At 37.9% G+C, this 19,572-nt stretch overlaps 1 protein-coding gene across 15 annotated transcripts in view; it reads left to right on the plus strand.

Moving 5' to 3' along the window:
• GPHN (gephyrin) overlaps window positions 1–5,848 on the plus strand; it is a 269,966-nt gene extending 264,118 nt beyond the window's left edge. For all 15 annotated transcript variants that reach the window (XM_077784085.1, XM_077784087.1, XM_077784094.1 and 12 more), the window contains 4 exons: window positions 575–639; window positions 1,906–2,009; window positions 3,175–3,271; window positions 4,841–5,848. In XM_077784085.1, the coding sequence (XP_077640211.1) occupies window positions 575–639; window positions 1,906–2,009; window positions 3,175–3,271; window positions 4,841–4,974 (400 nt within the window). In that variant the 3' untranslated portion in view covers window positions 4,975–5,848. The remainder of the gene's footprint in view (window positions 1–574; window positions 640–1,905; window positions 2,010–3,174; window positions 3,272–4,840) is intronic.
• The last annotated feature ends 13,724 nt before the right edge of the window (window positions 5,849–19,572 follow it).

The raw sequence follows: 19,572 nt of genomic DNA on the forward strand, positions 1-19,572 counted from the left end.
CACAGCAAGTCACCAAAGATCACTGAGCAGCTCTGAAAGGCAAGAAAGGGTTCTTCATTGATAGACCTGGGTGTTACCTGGCTGCAGCTTTGCCCGTGGTATCTGAATTTGTTCATCTGCAGACCAGCTACTCAGAAATACTGCTTCCTTGTAGTACTGTTGTAGAGAGTGGAGTAAGAGAATTAGAATCACCAATGTTACAAAAAACTGGAAACCTTTATATTAAAAACAAGGACAGCTCTGTAATTGCATAATTCAAGTAGTACTTCATTGTTAATTGGCTTCTAGCATGAAGACAAAATTTAGATTTTTGGTTACTAGTTCATTTCCTTTTAGATATTTCCTCTCTAAATTTGTGTACTTAAAACTTCAGAGTTGAATATCAAGAAAAATTACTCTGTCACTATAAAGAGAGGATTATACCTCCAGAATAGAATAACCAGCAGGTTCTAATGAACTTCGAAGAGAGAGATGTCCTGTTTTTTTTTATTTTCTTTTCCAAATGTTTTAAATAATACAAATATTGTTCAGTCAAATTCTAATGCAGGTATTAAATAACTTTCTTTTTCCATAGCCTGCCAACAACTTTTGCAACTCTGGATATTGATGGTGTAAGAAAAATAATCTTTGCGCTTCCAGGTAAGAGGTTTTGTGGATTACTTTTGTTGCTGTACATAGATGACAGACATGAAACAGAATAGTGACACTTCACAGCACCTGTGCCTGATGTTGGCACCTAAGGAAGGTACCTTTAAGATTTTCTCAGAAATTTACAGAAGATACGGACTTACAAGGATGTGCTAAGGAGTTCTTTTTTGTCCCTGTCCTAGAGAATTTTCTGGTACAGATCTTAGGATTTCTTCCATCCAACAATTTCCTTATATTTTTCACAGGGGTGTTTTTTCCTCCAGCTCCCTGCACCTTCACCATAAATATTCTGTGGGTGTAAGTCAGTGCATCCACTCTGACATACTGAAAATTAAGACAAAAATGAGGGAATGCCAAGAAACATGTCACAGAATATTTTTGTTTATCATGCTCATGCTGTGGAACCAAAAGAGGGCAGTACGGCTGCAGCACTGCTGGCTGTGTGCCCTGGGGAAGCACTTGTTTAGAATAAAGATTTCATTATGGATTTCTGTCCTTCTAAATGAGGAGGAATTTATTTTATTCTTGTTGCTCTGGCTTTCCGTGAATTTTGACTACACGAGCAATCCTGTTCTTGATAAGCTGGTGGTTTTCAGATGTATCTCTAGTGCTTCTACCCTTTCTTGCTTTAGCTGCTGCACTACATATTCTTACAGGGGAGAGATCAGTGCAGCATCCATCTGATAATAGTATTTGTTTTAAAACTGTTGTCTAGGGAAGTCCAGATATGTAAGACAGTGGTGTTTGACAGGTGGTCATACACCTCTCTTGTGAGTCAACAGAAAATATATAAATCAGTAGGATTCTTCTCAGAATTTGTCCTAAAGCATTTTGCTACTCTGTTAGGGAATTGAAAGTTATTATTCCCTTGGTGTCTGGGAACCATTAGTCATGAATAAGCAGCCCTGTGAGGATAGAGCCAATACCTATGCACAATTAACTCTGCTCCAGCCCCAGACAAATGTAGGCATAGTACAAAGGCAGTAGAACAGAGGCAAATGGTAAAGCCTGGGGAACATGAAGCAGTTCTGATCAGAACAGGACCTCAGCACACATCATCCAAAGTGTAGCTTTCAACAAGTGGTCTTGCCACATGCCCCTTGGTACACACCACTGCAGTCTGTACTGTATGAAGTGCATAGCATGAAAAGCTCTGTAGAGCCCTTTAAAGTGAAATTGCTATAAAACCTAAGTTCACTTTCAGCATTTCAGAGTAAACCAAGAGGGCATCAGCACCAACTGTTCTTTGTCCTACAGGCAATCCTGTGTCAGCTGTCGTCACCTGCAATCTCTTTGTTGTTCCTGCTCTGAGGAAGATGCAGGGTATCCTGGATCCTCGGCCCACCATCATCAAAGCCAGGGTAAGAAGCTTGTCCTTTATTTAAAAATTTTCAAGATGTTGAAACACAGCTCTTTGGGCTCTGAAAGACTGTTGTGTTTGTGGAATCTGAGCCCTGGACTAGTTCTGGCAGTGGAAGGCAATTCACACAAATAGAGGCACATTCTCAGTCTCTGTTAATGGTAATAGTAATTTTTTAGAGTTAGATTGCCATCTAATGGAGCAGGATATATAGATGTGGAGACAGCCTTTGCCAATCAGGCAGGAAGGATACTTTCCTACTTAAAAAAGACATTTGTTTTAGGCTATGGTAAAATTTGCATAATAATATGCAAATATCTAGAGCTGGATAGTTCTGTATTAGCAATAAAAAATACAAACTTTAAAGCCTTTTTGTTTAGTTGTTTATATAAAAAACCCACATGACCCCCACCCTAAGCAATATAAATTCCTTAAACTCTTCCCACTTTTCTAATAAATCATGGATACTGTAACTCTATTTAATATAGATTTAAAGCATGTTATTATAATGTATTCTTCTTCTTCTATTTTTTATTTAAATAAAGTACCAAGGCATATGTCAACTTTTGTAGTTTTCTTAGTGTTCTTGGCTATGCACTTTTCTCTTACAGCTTATCCAGTGTCTCTCTTTGGCCTTCCTCAAGCATCCAGACTTTATCTCACAGCAAAAATATTCTAAAAGAGAGCAGTTTGCAGTGACCTTCATTTTTGCATGTATTTGCCATTATGAGCTATTGCCTGTATGTCTTTTCATTTCAAAGACTGGCCATTTTCCTTTTGTCAGAGCTAGCAAGAATTTAAATGCAAATACCATTTTTATCTTTATATAATGTAATCCAAAGAGACCAGGTTTTTTTTCTGGATAAATACTATCTGTAAACTCTCACTGAAGGAACAGTTTTGGAATATTCCACTTAATGCATGTAGGCTCCTTCAGATATTTTACAATATCACAGTTGCATTTCCTGAAATACTACAGACTCTTAAATACTGCAGCCTTTGCCTTCTACAGCTTTTAATCTTGCACTAGACACCATCTGACCTCAAAATGCAAGTTTTTGAAAAGACTGTTTTTAAGGGAAAAACAATTGAGCACATTATTCTATTCTCTTAGACAGTACAATATGAATGCATGACATGTTCACCCTTTCTTTTTAATCCCACAGTTATCATGTGATGTAAAATTGGACCCCCGCCCAGAATATCATCGGTGCATTCTGACTTGGCATCACCAAGAACCACTACCTTGGGCACAAAGTACAGGTCAGTGCCAGTCAGACTGACAGACACTCACACACAGCCTTGCCCTCCTAAAGATGTGTATGGGAACAACCAAGAGTGTGCACATGTTTTTTTCCTAGAACCTATTTTATGCAGACTGATTTGCTCACACATTTGTGCACATGCATACACATACATTAGTACAAAATTCAGTGCTGATATGGCTGTCAATTTAACTATTAAAACATCCTTTATTTGAATAACCTGCCTTATACACACACATTACATGTGTATACTTGCATATGTGCATACACTCCTTTTTATAAGCATCCACTAACCTTACTTGCAGGCACATTTGCTTCCTTTTGCTGTTGTACATGTACTAAATGAACACAAGCTGGGGCAGAGATAGGCTCAATACAGATAAGTGTGATTTTAGCTGAACTGGAAAAGTAGAAAAGATAGCAAAGGCTCTAGGTGTTCTTTTAAGGCAGACCAAGGATTTATTAGTCATGTTTGCCACCTAGGAATACTTCTGAATACACAGCTGCAGTTGAGGTAAATACTAGATTTGAATACTGGTTTAGCTATATATTGCTATAAAGCAGACTGTGACATTTTTGCAAGAGATTTAGGTCCTTAACTAATTGTCTTTTTGCCACATCCAAATTATTCAACAAAAAACACTATATATGGGTCTCCAGAGGGAAAATATTAGTTCTGTTCTGGGCACCTCATTACAAGAAAGTCATTGAGGTGCTGGGGGATTTCCAGAGAGGGGCAGTGAACCTGGTGAAGGGTTTGGAGAGCAAGTTCTATGAGGAGTGGCTGAGGGAGGTGGGGTGTTTAGCCTGGAGAAAGGAGAATCACAGGAGCTCTCATCACTCTCTGTAACCACCTGAAAGAAAGCTGTAGCCAAGTGGGGTAGAAACAAGTGACAGGACAAGAGGAAATGGCCTCAAGCTGCACTAATGGAGGCTCAGATTGGACGTCTGGAAGAATTTTCTCTTGAAAGGGCTGTTGAACATTGGAACAGGCTGCCAAGGGAAGTGGTGGAGTCACCATCCCTCAAAGAGTTCAAGAAAAAACTGGACATAGCACTTAGTGCTATAGTTTAGTTGAAATGGGGCTGTTCTGTCAAAGAGGTTGGACTTAATGATCTTGGAGGTTTTTTCCAACCTAAATTATTCTATTCAGAGAGAAAAGAGTTAATCAAATTTATTCTATAAGAGGATAGTAAAAACATTCTAGACTGTGCTGATTTTTGCTTTTGTATAACTGGAATAGGTGTACAAATTGAAAAATAAAGTAATTTTGATAGTATTAGCAATTTACTAGGTCAAGATACATGGTACAGATAATGTGGAAGGCTGGATAGGAAAGCCATCAGCAATGAGAGTGATGGTTTTGAGAGCCAGTGCAGTGAGAGGCTGACTAAATCTCCACAGAGTTCTCTGTTTCCATCCACCTTGGAACAGCAAGATCCCAGCTCCATGAATAAGTTAGCCACATAAACATTTTCGTCATAACAGCTTTTGTTTGTTGCACCATGTTGCGGCATTTGGAACAAACTGAAGACTCCACTGAAATTGTTCTGCCTCTCTCCTGTAGGGAATCAGATGAGCAGTCGTCTGATGAGTATGCGCAGTGCCAATGGACTGTTGATGCTACCTCCAAAGACAGAGCAGTATGTGGAGCTTCACAAGGGGGAGGTGGTGGATGTCATGGTCATTGGAAGGCTATGATGTCACCAGCAAGAGCGAAGCTTTGATGCATGTCCACATATCATTGACTGTATCCTGTAATATGCAACGGCACAGCTAGTTTTTCCGATTTGGATAAAAGTTGATCAGTATAGTCAACATCTTGAAATATATTTCAAATGGAATTTAAATAAATACCTTTTAAAAAAAAAAACTTTAAAACAAATTTAACAAAGAAATTTATTCTGATTATATCAAAGCAACTTTTTCCTTTTCTTGCAATTGCTTTGTGTGTTCAATGCTAGTTCTAATAGCGGTAGCTTTTAGTAGACAGCAGTAGGTGCCTGCAGAACTTGTGTTTTTTCTCATCTTTAAGATACAACTACTTACGCTCTTAAAACAAGGCTGTCTGCTTATTTATACTAGCGTAGACAACACTTGGATTTCCCTTATTAGTATGCTTCATAACCGCTTCACAGAGAGCTTCTGCTTGTTCTTTATCTTGTATCTCGTGTTGATGTGCACAGTGCCAAAAGCAGAGTGGCTGCACTGGGAACCCAATGAAGCCCCGAGGTTTTCTCACCTCGCCGCTCATTCAGGGATGTCTCTTGTCCCAGCAGCCACCCAGCTCAGTACTCTTGGGCAGTAACTGGATACCTTTTATTTCAACAAACAAAAAAATTGCTTCCTTAAGTGCTGACAGCCTTTTTAACCAATACATTTAAAAATGTACAGAACTAAAAACTAAAAAAAATCAAAGACTGATCTTGTACAGATATTAGTGTTACCAGCATTCATGTGGAAATTAAATGAGCAAAGAAATAAAACTAATGTTAAACAACTCTGTACCATAACATTTTCTGTAATGATACTGAAACTTAAATGAATAAAAAAAATCCTCAATCATTATTTAAAATTTCACCTGTTCAGCCTTGTTGTTTGAAACAAAATAGCAGTGATTTAAGAGGGAATTTGGGGTGGGGGAAGAGCGTAGGGAGGAAGAGAAATAGTATGTCCAATCTAGGGCTTTCCCTCATGCACAGTGTCATGCGTGAACTGAAACTACAGAGTGAGCTCTCTCTCACACCTCCCAAGGGACAACACAGAAGTACACTTGGAGGTGGGGTGAAATTACAATCAGACTAATCAAAGCTGGAGAATACTTCTTTTTGCCATATAAATTGCATAGCATTTGCAAACAGCTGTTGTGCTGCACTGTCTGGAATTTGATAACATGTTCTTTTTCTGTTTTTTGCTTGTTTGTTTGTTTTTGTTTTTTTTCCATGAGATAAGGACTTTTCAGCTCCCAAAAGATTGTGTACTTTGGTAGCTTCACATTTCATCTGGGATTAAGATCATAGCAGTGCCCAACAACTTGTTTCTTTGACTTCATGGGTAAAATGCTATCCCATCAACTCCATTTGTGAAGCCAGAGCATTTATCTATAGTATTTTTTGAAGACTTAGGGAGAACACAGAAAATTTAAATCCTGACTGCCACAGTGGACCAGAGCTGTTGTTCTATGATAACTGCAGAGGGCATCCCTCGAGGCTAGTTTTAAAACCAAACTCTGTCTGCTGTGAAATTCCCTGCGTGGGCCGTTGCAAATGTTGGAGGTAGGTAGGCATATACTGTATTTAGAGGCAATCAAGAGATGGATTGTTCATAGAAACAATTAACACAACTTGCTGATCATAGATTTTTTTGTTCTGGACTATGTGTCCACATTTGTGATCTCTCCATGTAGCAGCAGGGTGGTACCAAATTAAATTTGTGGATGCCTCTTTTTACTGTACTAATATTTTAAACCACAGAAGGAAGAGAGAGGGGGGTTAACTCATCTCTGAGAATGCAGAACATTGGGTATTATAAGCATATCTATTATAATGATCATTGCAATGTAGTTAAGGGTTATTATAGGTAGAATGTGTAATGAAAATCAGAAGTTTATAAAGGACACCAATAACATAAGACTCACTAGCAATCAAGTTCAATAGTTGTTTTAAAAGGTAGAGTCTACTCCTTGAGTACATGAATTTGATACATTTGGTTATAGAACTTTGACATTTACCACTCTCCCACCTCTATTTCCTCAGAGGAAATACAAATTAGGAGTCAGAGCCCAAATCAGGCTACGTTATCAAGCAAAAGTTGGGGCTGACAGGTAATGATTCTTATACTCTTACCTGACAGGAAACTAAGAACAACAAGTAAGAGTAGATGTTGAAATGCTCAAGCATAAAATTTGCCAAAAATTTTATTTTGCCTTAGCTGGAAAATTGAAGCTATTTTTTAATATCGGGGGAAAAAATAATGAAAATTATCTGCCATTTTTGCTGGCACTTTCCATACATTTCTAATAGACTTTAATCCCAAATAAATTCAGGAATATATTCCCAACCTAATATTTCTTTTGTGAGGGTATTTTATACACTCCTAAAATTCCAGATAAAAAACTCTTTTCTTGAATGCTTTATATCTACAGTAGTCTCCATCTTGATTCTAAAGCCCACTGGTGTTACTCTCATGTAAAAGGTGAAACTTAAGGCCTACAGGTTAGACATGGAAGATCATTTCTGCATGTACTCAAAAAAAGCAGACTCCTTTAGGAGAGGTGGACAATCAAAGTCACAACTATTGATGACAAAAAGTTTGCATGGGTAGAACAGCTGTAGCAGCTGGTGGTCATTAAAGCAGCAATCTGTAGAACAAGGTATAGCTTCCCATTCCTGTATTTGGTCCATAAGGTGCAATTAAGTGCCTTATCCTCATAATGAAGAACATGATCTCTAGGAACTGTAACCCTTCACCTTCCTAGTGCCAGCTCGTCTCAAGAGACAAAACATAGCATTTTCAACATGATACTATCAGCAGCTGGATTTCCATATTTACTCCAAGTGAAAAAAGCCACACCACACTGGTGTTTCTTCTGTGTTTTCTTAAGGATTGTTTTGGTTTGGTTGGTTATTTTCTTTCAAACTTTACTGATGTTTTCTAGTAAATCTATTCTAGCCTCTATTCAGAGATGAGTTGTCATGCTGGATTTAAAGTCAGCATTGAAATGCGGGCAAATCTCAGGTAATTTGTGGGGAGGAAAAGCCTGCACATTTTGCAAATATTACAACCTCATTAGCTGCTGCTAGCTGCATGTTTTCTGGAAGGGCTCAGTGACTCATATTCAGCATTAAATTAAGACTTGCTCTTTGCATTTGTGCCATATTGCACACAAGCTGATAAAGTTCTTTGAATATAAAGCCTTCAAAAGGTGATGCACAGAGGCTCAGTAGCTCTCTAGTTTTAGACTGATCTGGCTCAGAAGACTTGCTCTATCCCAGCACCATACAGCAAAAACCAAGCATGCTCTGTCCCAATGCAAGGACTTCTGCATTTCCGTTGACCCAATTTGTGTTTAAAAATGCAAGCAACAAAGTAATTTTGCAGAGTTAATTCACAAGCAAAACTGAAACCTTATTGTACTCTACCAACTCTGCAGATTATCTGAGCATAGCATAGAATACAAAGGTATTACCCTGACCTTTTTAACCAGGGATTAAAAAATAAAGTTATTTCAAGAAAAGAGGAAGATAAAATGAAAGGTAAGTATAAATATATATACACATATATATATTAGCACACAAAAAACTGCCCCACTGGACTGACAAGGAAGCATGCAAAGTGGTTTTTGTCAGTACCTGGCATTCTCCTCATGCAGACATTACTATGGCCCAATACAATATAACACATTAATGTGTCTGACAAGAGTCTTTCCTATCTAGGTCCATCTGTTATGGCAAAAATAACCAGTGACTGAGTAATTTTGAAATGTTGTGCTGGTTGGACCACTAAGGGGGACCCAATTTTATGACCATGTACAGCCTAGACCTTGGACCAAGAAGCCGACATGGACATTTTCAAACACAGCTCCCTATACTGGCAATGTTCACTAGCAGGAGAAGCTTCTGTGTAAGAAACTGCTGAGAAGGAAACAAAAATCCTTACATTGTGTGGCCTGTGCACTTTTAGAATTTTTTTTTCAAATTGACCCTCTGCAAAATACTGGCCAATAGTTCATGCCTCCAGAAAAGTATAAATGCATGGCAAGGAGATAATTTTCCAGCTTCCAAATTTTCCCTCCACCCAATGTTTGTGGCAAAAACTCCCACATTTTCACAGTGTGAAGCAGCATCTCCTCTGTTTTATTCTGAATCTGCCATCTCCTACTTCTGTTTGATGCCTCTTAATTTTTTTGTTGGAGTAGATAAAGAGAAGTCACCCTCACTTTGCCACCCATAATTTTATAGATGGGTATCTTCTGAATTGAATGTCCTAATCTATGTAGTCTGCCCTTTGTGGTCACAGACCATATGCAAGGGTCTGTAAATTGGAGGATCTCTATCACAGATTCATGGAACCATCAACATTGGAAAGGACCTTCAAAATCATCAAGTCCAACCACCAATGCAGCACTGTCACTGCCATCCTTAAACCACATCACCCATCCCTGTTGCTCCTCTTTCACCCTTTTCAGGTTTATTATATTCTGTCAGAAACAAGGAGATCAGAACTGCATACATATTAAAATGCACCCCTGTCTTGTACTAACCACATCATGATGACTTCTGTTTGTTCTCTATTTCCTAATATATTTTTTCTTCAGTACTTCTGACTGATATGTTTTAATAGATTTTAGAAATCTCATGCTTTATTGGTAATATTCTTATTTTCTTAAAAGAGATTACCTTAAATTCTTATGCTTTATTGGTAGTATACAACCTGGAAACAATAATGATAATTACAGTTTAAGAAAATAATTTCCTCATATGAATAACTTTACTTTTATCTGTGTTAAATTTCCTTAGTGGTTTTAACTCACTTTCACTCAATTTTGAGCAATCCATCTGCAGTTCTTGCTCCTGGTAAATGAGTATCTTCCTGGAATTTAGTTGCCTTCAGTTCAATTTGATAATGGAGACTGCAGTGATAACCTCCACTGAGGATCTCTTCTATGTTTTGTGGAAAGACCTGCTTTGGTGGTTTGACAGCTATGCTGTAATATTGATACTTTACCTTATTGTGCCTGATCTTTTCTTGTGGTTTCTTGCCAGATAGATTTCTTGCTGTTGCTGACTGCCTCTTCAGCTATGCTCATTTCAGCTTGCTGTTGCATTGCTTTGGAGAACTGCCAGACAACCAATACCATCCTCATGTATTCATGGAGATGCTGCAGAGAAAAAAAAAATTGACTTAATATTTTCCTATAGCTTTCTTGTATTTGGATGAAGCTACCAGAACAGGTTTGTTCATGGTCAAGGCTGGTGATCAGTCTCCAGGGATGTGGCTTTGCAGAGCTTTGTGGCTTCAGGGCATGGCTGCACTCAAGAGAACAAGCTTGGGGAGTTGTGTAGGAGAGTGAACTGGAGCCAGTGCTGGTGACAGCAGGTTGGTTGTGGTGTACTGTGCTGCTTGCCAGGACTTTTGTGTCAGAGCTAGGTAGCTATTCATCACTAATGATACTGAATAATGAAAATAAAAATGGCCTGAGAGATATTTACCTGCCAGTCTTAGGAGGGAAAGGCACACATGCAGATGCAATGGTACTTGAGCCCATCTAAAAGATAGCTGACACCGTACATCCATGACTGACTTTCTGTAATTTACTCCCTAATGGCCAAATCCGATCAATTTGCTCAATGTGTTACAAAAAGCCAGAGAACAGAGCAGAAGATAGGATTTAATGTGCTCTTGGCAGTCTTCATTGCAAAGGAATCATGCTGCAGCTTTCTCCACTAACTGGATTTTTAATAAGAGATGGTGACTAGGGTTAGATTAAAATAAAAACCAAAGACCAAAAACAAACCAAAACAAAACAAATAAAAAAACCCACACACAAAACCAAAGACAAACTGCAACAACAACCAACCAAACAAAACTCCCCAACCAAAACAACAACAAAAAAAGCCAAGTTGACAGTCCTTTGTTAGGGACTGGGATAAAAAGCAGACACACTAACGATCACAAAGAGGATGGTGGGTGGGAAAACCCAAATAACACCTGGCCCAGGCTTCTCCCAGGTCCATCACTAGCAGACACAGCAGAGGACACAGATGCAGTGCAGTCAGATGCCCATCATGTATGACATTCAGAGACTTCTTAGCAAAGGAGAGTACATTCTTTTTACTTCTACTCCCATCTTCAAGAGCAAGTTTGTCCAGGTAAAAAGTCGTTGAAATTAAAGCATTTAGCATGCTAAAGATAAAATTACTTGCAAATATTACAATTTTTCTTTTTCTTCCTCAGCTCAACAGGTACTCCTCATTCAGTTATTCTCACTATTTCTTTTCTGTGTTTACTACACATATACGGATGTATTTCCCTTCTCTTATAGACTCACTCTGCTGACATTTTAAAGGCAATAGTTCAGAAACCTGGCAATAGCAATGCTGCAGATTAGAGAAGGACAAAGATTTATGTTTTCATTTTCCTTTGTGAGGCCCTACTCCTTCCTGTAGCAGCAGATAGAACTGTTGTAGCTGAAAAAAAATATGGTTCTGTGCTACCTCATTAAGGTTGTTAGCCACCAATGGCAGTTCAACCTAGTCAAAATCCAAGCCAGCCCTTCCCGGGCAATCTCTCACCACTTGCAGATTCTCCTGCCCTTGCAGGCAGTATAACTGCCCTCCCTGCCTGTAATCCAGTACTGGCCAAAGCCCTGCAGAACTCTGGCAACAGCCTACACTCCTACAATTCTGCATTCACAGTGTGTCTAAAATATGTGAATTCCCTTTACATGCTGTACCTCAGCAGTGTTTTTCAGAGGATTTCACTCCCTCCCTTTGCGATAATGATGACATCCTTTGGTCTTACCTTTATTAATTAAATCTTGCACCGTTGATACACCTGCAGAATCTTAATGAGCTGTGAGTCTCCTTTTTCAGGGTACTTTATGATTTATTCCTGCTTTATTTATCAGACCACATTTACTACAAAGAAGGCAGCTGCTCTAGCCAATGAAGCCAAGAAAATAGCTAAATACCTCCATTACTGATTCATACACTAAAATAAAATTTAAAGTAGCCTTTGATCTTTTTTACATCCTGTGTCTCACATTTGGAAGGCAATTCTACTAGACATACAGAAATTTAATGCACTATCCTCCTTCAAATTCCTTCTTAGGACACTTTTTCTCTGATGCCTGTCAAAACCAAGCTCTAACAATGGTACATAACATGCGATTTCATTATCAACTTAATTATATGATTATACTTACTGACTTACTCTTATCTTCTTGTATTTTCTCATTTTTTCCCTTTCTGTAATTTCATGTCTTACACCTTAATTACCTGGGATATTTTTCCAGTCTGTTTTAGTACAGCACTTAGCAGGATCGTGTTTCAAAACCATTAACATCATAGTAATGCTAGAAAGACAGTGAATCATCATAACAGAGTCTGATGATTCACTGTCTTTCAGTGTCTCTTTCAGAGACTCAGATCAGAGTCTCTTCCATCATGTTTATACCTGGAGAAATTATTTATTATAATACTCAAGAGGTTTCTGACCACAGCAATCACAGCAATGTTTTGAATTACACAAGATGAGTGATTTCCAATCATCTTTATCCTTATTCAACTTCTTTCCCTTCTTTTCATTTATGCATACTTCTGTTTCATTATTCCACATTCTCCTCTCTCCTCACCAATCCAGCAGCTAAGATCTAGGCCACCAAGCCAAAACACTATGAAATCCATTGGTAGTGTAGTCTCTGATAGACCATATGGCAAATGTCAGCATTGATGGAGCTTTTATTTTTTTGTTCAGATTAATCAAAAACAGAACCCATTTGTCCACAACTGACCCAACCGTGTGATCACTGATCTCTGTGCTGTCAATCCCTGTTCACCAATGCCTAATGTGATGCTGACAGCACATCAATGTTCCCACAGGAAAGTATGACAAACTTCTGGAAACTCTCACAGTGGCCATCCCACATGAAATATGTGGAACTTCCCAGGTGAGTTAGCACCAAGGAGTGTTATATATTTCTATGAAGATTAAATAAGAAATATTAATTTATTTCCCATTTCCATGTACTGTTTTTCTTCTTTTAAGGGTGATTTTATTAACAGACCTTGTGACCCTGAGACAAAAACCAGCTTCTCTGGGCCTCTCCAGAGCCCATATTTACACTAGCTCTTTGTCTCAACACTAACACCATAAAGTTAGGAGAAACAAATTTAAAACACAATTATTACTCCTGTAATAATTTCAGGCCAATGCTACCCACATTCATATAGATAGAAAATTACTACTAATATTTCATAAACCTTCTAAATATATCAAAAGCTGAAAGCTGGTAGCAAGATTGGGATATAGGACTCTCAGGAAATAAGACAGTAGAATAAGGGCATTGTAGAGACAAGAATGCAGAGAATGTAAAAAAGTAAGTAAAGGAGTTATAAAATTTCTTAGCTGATATTTTCCTGCTTTAACTATACTTACAGAGCCACCATTATTTTGTTGTCAAAGACTAGATCCTTTACCAACTTCTGGACATAAGCTGACCTGACATGAATGTCAGCTCCTGCATGTACAGCAGGAACTGTACACTAGTGATCAATCACTAGTGGTTCAATATAATAAAGATCCAGAACTAAGATGTCTTATTTTTTCCAGTCATATTTCCAACAAAGTTTCAATAGCTTGAAGTGTTGGCTGTTACTTGCTATTGTCTTCTCTACTTTAATGATCTTCCCTCACACACTTCTCCATTTTGCTAAGTCATGAAAGTATGGATCAGCTCTTGTCCTTTTTGGGGCACATGTTGTTATTGTGTGGTCCTCCTTATAGCTGGGGTTTATGACTGGATTTCCTTTTGTATTATTACATCCTCACTGTTTTCTTCCTGTTTAGACAGAAATCCTTCTGTCTTGGGAGACTTACAGGTATCCCTACCTCAGCTACTTGAAAGAAGACAGAAAGATTTTAGTAGGGACTGGTGTCAAAATCTGGATGGGCGGAGAGCAAAGCTCTTATCTCAGTTTCCAAATAGGAGCAAAAACAGAAGAGCAAAAGCACAGTAAACATGAAATCTAGGTATGTATGTTTGGAAAATGAATCTAATGTATTTAGTTTCTGCTGCTGACTTTGAAAAGTAAAATGTGTCATATTTTTGTCTTCAGAAAGTATGTTATTGCAAAACATTTTCAGGTTTACTGTAGAATACAGGTTGTAGTTTCCAGACTTTGGTTTCTCAGATAGGTGTTCAGGGCTTTTGAAAGACCATTTCAGCAATAAGTCTTCGGGTTCACAAAGATGGGCAATCAAGGAAAAGGGTATGAATATTCGGTGACTAAAGTGCCAGTGGTCTTGAATGCTGAAGGATCTGCATACAGATAGTTTTGATTTAGACTCCCAGTATTTGAAGCAATCATATAGTGTGAGGCTCACTCAATGTTTTCTTTCTGGCCAAAATCAGCAGTAAGTTCTGGCACCAGAAATCTGTCTTTTCTGTAACTTCTGCACTGCCATATGCACCCTGGCTTGTGCAGAAAAGGAGCAGATATTTTGTTGGTGGTGTTGTACAAACTAAGCAAGCAAAAGTTAGATGGCAGAAGGAAATGAAAACTGTCTTTTACATAAGCATCTTCACAATAGCAAAGAACAAGGCTTCACCACAATCACTTCTTAAGCTACATCTACACATCAAGTGATGTGCTCAGATGTGTGCTATGTTCAGATGTGCCATATATAAGTGCAGTCCACAACATTCAAATATCTTAAATGTGCCTGCACCTGAAAACAAGGCTTACTATGTAATTTACCAATACATGTTTCTACTGCAGACAGAAAAGAGATTAAAATAGCACCTATTTCATACTGATCCTGGTAGATAATGACATTACTAGGGTAAGGCTTATTCCTGAGTTTGTTGGCAATGGCAACAAACTTTTTCCAGCTTTTATTAGGTCAAATACAATGAAGCAAAAAAGTGGGAAAATAAATTAGACTTCAGGTATGACAGTTTTTCTGCTATTTACTCCCTTCCCTATTGCTATTCCAATTTAATAATAGGTAAGAGAAGCTGAAACTTCATGGGTTGTGAGTTCTTTAGAACAAATGTTCCTATGTACTTATTGCCAATAGATCAGCACTTGGTTGGCTAAATTATTAGAAGATACCCTGTGCTCATTCCTTGCTGTGATTACATCTCACGTTCCAGGGTTCAGTGACAGGCCTTGCTGTTTGACTTGTTCGGTGGATGGCAGCCATTGCAACTCCACTGCAAAACAGATAAAATACAGGATGGTGGAAAGGTTGAGGAAACTGCAGACCTACACCAGTTCAAAGAGATAATGTTGGTCCATACCTCCTCTTCCAGTGTGATGTAAGGCTTTCCAAAACCCCTTGTCTGAGCTTGAATTTATTACCAGATAGCATGTCTGCAGTGTCCTCAAGCATGAGGTCTGCCAGGCACATGTTTCAAGCAGAATATGAACCTGTTTTGAAGCACTCTCCACAAAGTCCTGTTAGGATTAGCATTAGCACCCTTTCTGACATCCTGCATTTCTGAACAAATCTCTACAGACTATCTTTTTATCTGGAACAAGTAGGCACCTAAAGAAAGTCCACATTAATGTCCACAGTTCCTTTCATTTATATTTCTCCATTTCTTGTTATCTATACTTGTCAAGGAATGACAGAAGCAGAAGCCACTCAACTTATTGATGCCCCTTAATTTACATCTAAACTCATCATCATTTTGCATGTGACTGAATCAGCACATAAACTTACATATTAGAAGCTAAGAAGATGAAAATTGTACAGTGTTGGTAAATTCATTATATGGATTTTGAATATTCCTATATAGAATATTCCTATTTAGAGTAAAGCTGTTTATATTAATCAGAAACTATAATTTTGCTAACACAAAAGTAATAGCTATGCATGATTTCATGCCAAGATATGCTGCATATACTAACTAATAGAGTGCAATAAATTTGAGATTTAATTAGGAACACCTCCCTCATAAACTAAACACCATGTCTGGAGAAGCATTGCACACCACCTACAACAATACATTTATTTGCATTCAAACAACCTGTCTGGATGCAAACAACAGGCAATCAGAAATAACTTTATCCTAAGGAAAAAAATTAAATCCATCAAAATATAGGGATCAGACACCAAGAGTTATTGTTCTCATGAAATTATATTAATGAGATATACTCTTTTGAATTCTGAGAGCTGAATTGTTGTCAAGTAAATGTATTTGCCCCAGTTACAAGTATGTCATAACCCAAGATAAGCTGATGAGACAGGACTGAAGAATTAACAAAATACTTCCACAAAGACTTACTTTCTGCAGTGGTAGATGTGACAAAAGTGACCACAAAGCCCATGACATTTGTTCTGAAGTCATTAATTTAGCAAAACAAAACCAGAATAACTACTCTTTAGCATTGTGTTTCTCCTGACTGACTGAACAGGTAGATACGGTCCTTTAACTGCAGAAACCGTGATCACTGTGCTGACTAAAAGTGTCACTGACAGACCTTGAAGAGGCAAGGTGTGGCAAAGGACTGCTGTCCCATGCAAATGGAGCCTCTATTCAGCCTCAGCTTACTGGAATACCATCTAAAATGCTCTCAGGCAATGCTGAAAAGAATAAACAACGTCAGAGTATTGTGTTTCCCGGACTACAACGGTGGGAAGAAGGACGAATTGCCTGCCTTGCAAATGTAGTAAAAAATACCTCTTAATTGCTGTGCCTGGGGCAAAGAAAAAGAACTCAGCACGGATGCTTGCAGGGTTACATACCAAAACAGTCCTATACTGAGCTGATTCAGTAGACTGGTATGCAGTGCTGGCTCACTGAGCCAATACAGTCTATCAGCTCCCATGAAAGAAAAATTACTGCTGGGAGAATGACAGTCATTGAAGATCCTGCAAGCAGGAAAGCTACCAAGCATAATGGCTTTGACTATACTTTTTAGGAAATATTGCAAAATTGAGCAGTATTCATGCAGTATATTCCAAAGAAATTTTTGCAAGTTTCTGGCAAGATGCAAATTCACGAGAACAGTGTGAAATTGGCACTGTAGTTTATAGGTTTATCCAAGATTAATGAAGACCATCCATATAGTTCCACATAGCTATGTGGAAAGGATTATTCTGCTAGTAACAAAACAACTTTTTCCATCCTTAAAGACAATTGTGTAGCTGCTACTGCTTTCTTAAAGGTATTAGGTAGACCAGTTTTGCTTACGGCATATGACACATCTGCTGTAACATATGACAAGAATATCATGGTGCTATTCTCCATAATTCACTATCACAAATCAAGCAGCTATGCCTCCATTACTTGAAGTGGTAAATGAAATCTACTGGCATTTTATAAGGAAGACATTACATTGGGATTAGCATTGACTTCTGCAAAGGGACTGCATGCCATACCTGAATTTCCTCTGTGCCATGAATTTCAGCTTTATAGCATGTAATGAAATGACATAAGAAGGATTTTTCTGAGCATGAGTCTCAAAGAGAAAAAAAAAAAAAAAAAAAACTGGTCCCAGTTTCAGAATATTTGCAATAAAACTTACAGAATTAGGGATCCACATAAAGCAGATTTTGAGCAACACTTTAAATGCTGGGGAACAACAAACATGCTGGCTAGCAGTTAATTGTCCCAGATGTTGTTTATAATATGCTGAAAGAAAGCTGAAAATACAAAGGAATATTCAACCAAAGGGTTTAAAAAGAAAAATTTTGAAAGTAATTCTGCCTCATGCTGTATTCAGATAGGCATGTTAAAGGTACAGCACAGGTTAGCCACAAATCTTCTTGTGTCAGTAATTAAGGGAGGGGAGAGTTATCATGCTGGGATGCACAAACTGAAAGTCTATACCAAAAAAGAATCATAAAGCATAGCATGGAAGATTATTTCAGTGAAACAGCTAGAAAAAGGGAACAAGGAGAATTATGATGTTGTTTGTGTATGTTTTACAGTATCTTACATCTGTCTTACTGTACATCTAGTTTGCATTCAAGAGAAAAAAATATTGCATTACAGGTTTATAGAATATGTGAAGTATAGTGTCACGCTTTTGGGTGTTATCTGATCATGCTTTACACTGCAGCAGATCAGATAGGAAGCTCTTGTCTTTAACATAATTACCACTACTATGCTGCCTTTCAGGAAAGAGGATTGTATCTGGGAAGAATCTAAAAACCATAAATGTCTTCTTTCAATAGGATTTACCACCTAAGTATTTTCCTTAGGCAGTATCAACTGCTGAAACTTTTGTTAGTTCTTTTTGTTGGTTCTTCCCCTATTTTCTCACAGATCCCTGAGCTATCTCATAAATTGTTATTTCTTCACAAACAGAGGAAAAACAAGAATCAGCAAACAGACACAAAGAGAAAAGACAATCACTAATTTGAGTAAAACTTAATAGGGGAAAACAGTGGAAGAAGGATAATTTTTATTGCCTGTTCTTTCTTTTCTGGATTAAAAATAGTGCCCCAAAGTGTTACACTAACAACCTCACTTCTAGTTTTTATTTGGGGCATCCATGTTCTGGGAACCATTCCTATTTCTGAGCTTAAAACCTCACATTGAGGGATGGACAGTACTGCCAGATTTAAGACATCTCTTCTGGAGATTAACCTTTCCCTGCAGCTGAACTTCTCTTGTGTTTATGACCCTACTCATAAATATTATGACCTTACTTGGAATTGTACAATTTTTATCTGAAGGATTATAAGGAGTGGCAGAGGGCACTAGAAACCAGAGAGGAAGATGTTCTGGCTACCCAGATGAAATTGAATGCAGAATGAGGTTATTCAATAGGAAGTAAGCAAAAATTCTAGATGCTATCAAGAAGAAAAATGTAACTACATTTGAATCCTTAGTATTTGTTGTCCTAAACAATGAAAAATGTTGAAATTAAATTGGATTCCTGTAATTGATTTCAAAATTTAGGGTGTCTGTTGCTGGGTTATGGACACTGAGAAGTCTACTTTTTTTTCCTTGCTTAATGCAGAATTTGCCTTAGGGACTTTGGTGTTTTGCATTCTTCTTCAAAACATTAGATACTGAATGAAACCAGTCCTACATGTGGACTAGTGCTGCTGTTACATTCTTTCAGATGGCTGGGGTATGTGTCTACTTAAGAGTTAAAACAATAATCAAATTTGTAGTCAGGAGGTATCAGATTGTTGTAAATCAGACTGGAAAGTTCACTGAGCAATGCTGTCATTTCCCCACCAATATAGGGAGAATATATAGACAAAGTCTGAGCAGGCAGGAGTTCACTTTCATTCATATTCAATTACAGGTGACATTTAAATGTGATAATCCAAGATATAATCAATATCTGAAGGCCAAGAGAAAAATCCCTGTGAGGTTCTCAGAGACAGGAGGAAAAAAGTCTATTTCAATAGATGTCAGACAAGAAAGTAGAGAGATAGAAAGAACAGTACATAATTTCTCAGAGCTGTGCAAGAATTAAAGATCAAGAAGAAAAGGGTAATCAAGATAATAAAAGAACTAACCAACCAATCAAACAGCAGAAAGGTCAAGAAAGAGAATGGAATACAGAGTGTGGCATAGGCAGACAAGAATGCCTCAGGGATTGCATA

This window comes from Lonchura striata, chromosome 6 (genome assembly GCF_046129695.1).
Source record: "Lonchura striata isolate bLonStr1 chromosome 6, bLonStr1.mat, whole genome shotgun sequence".
In the NCBI taxonomy this organism is placed as follows: Eukaryota; Metazoa; Chordata; class Aves; order Passeriformes; family Estrildidae; genus Lonchura; species Lonchura striata.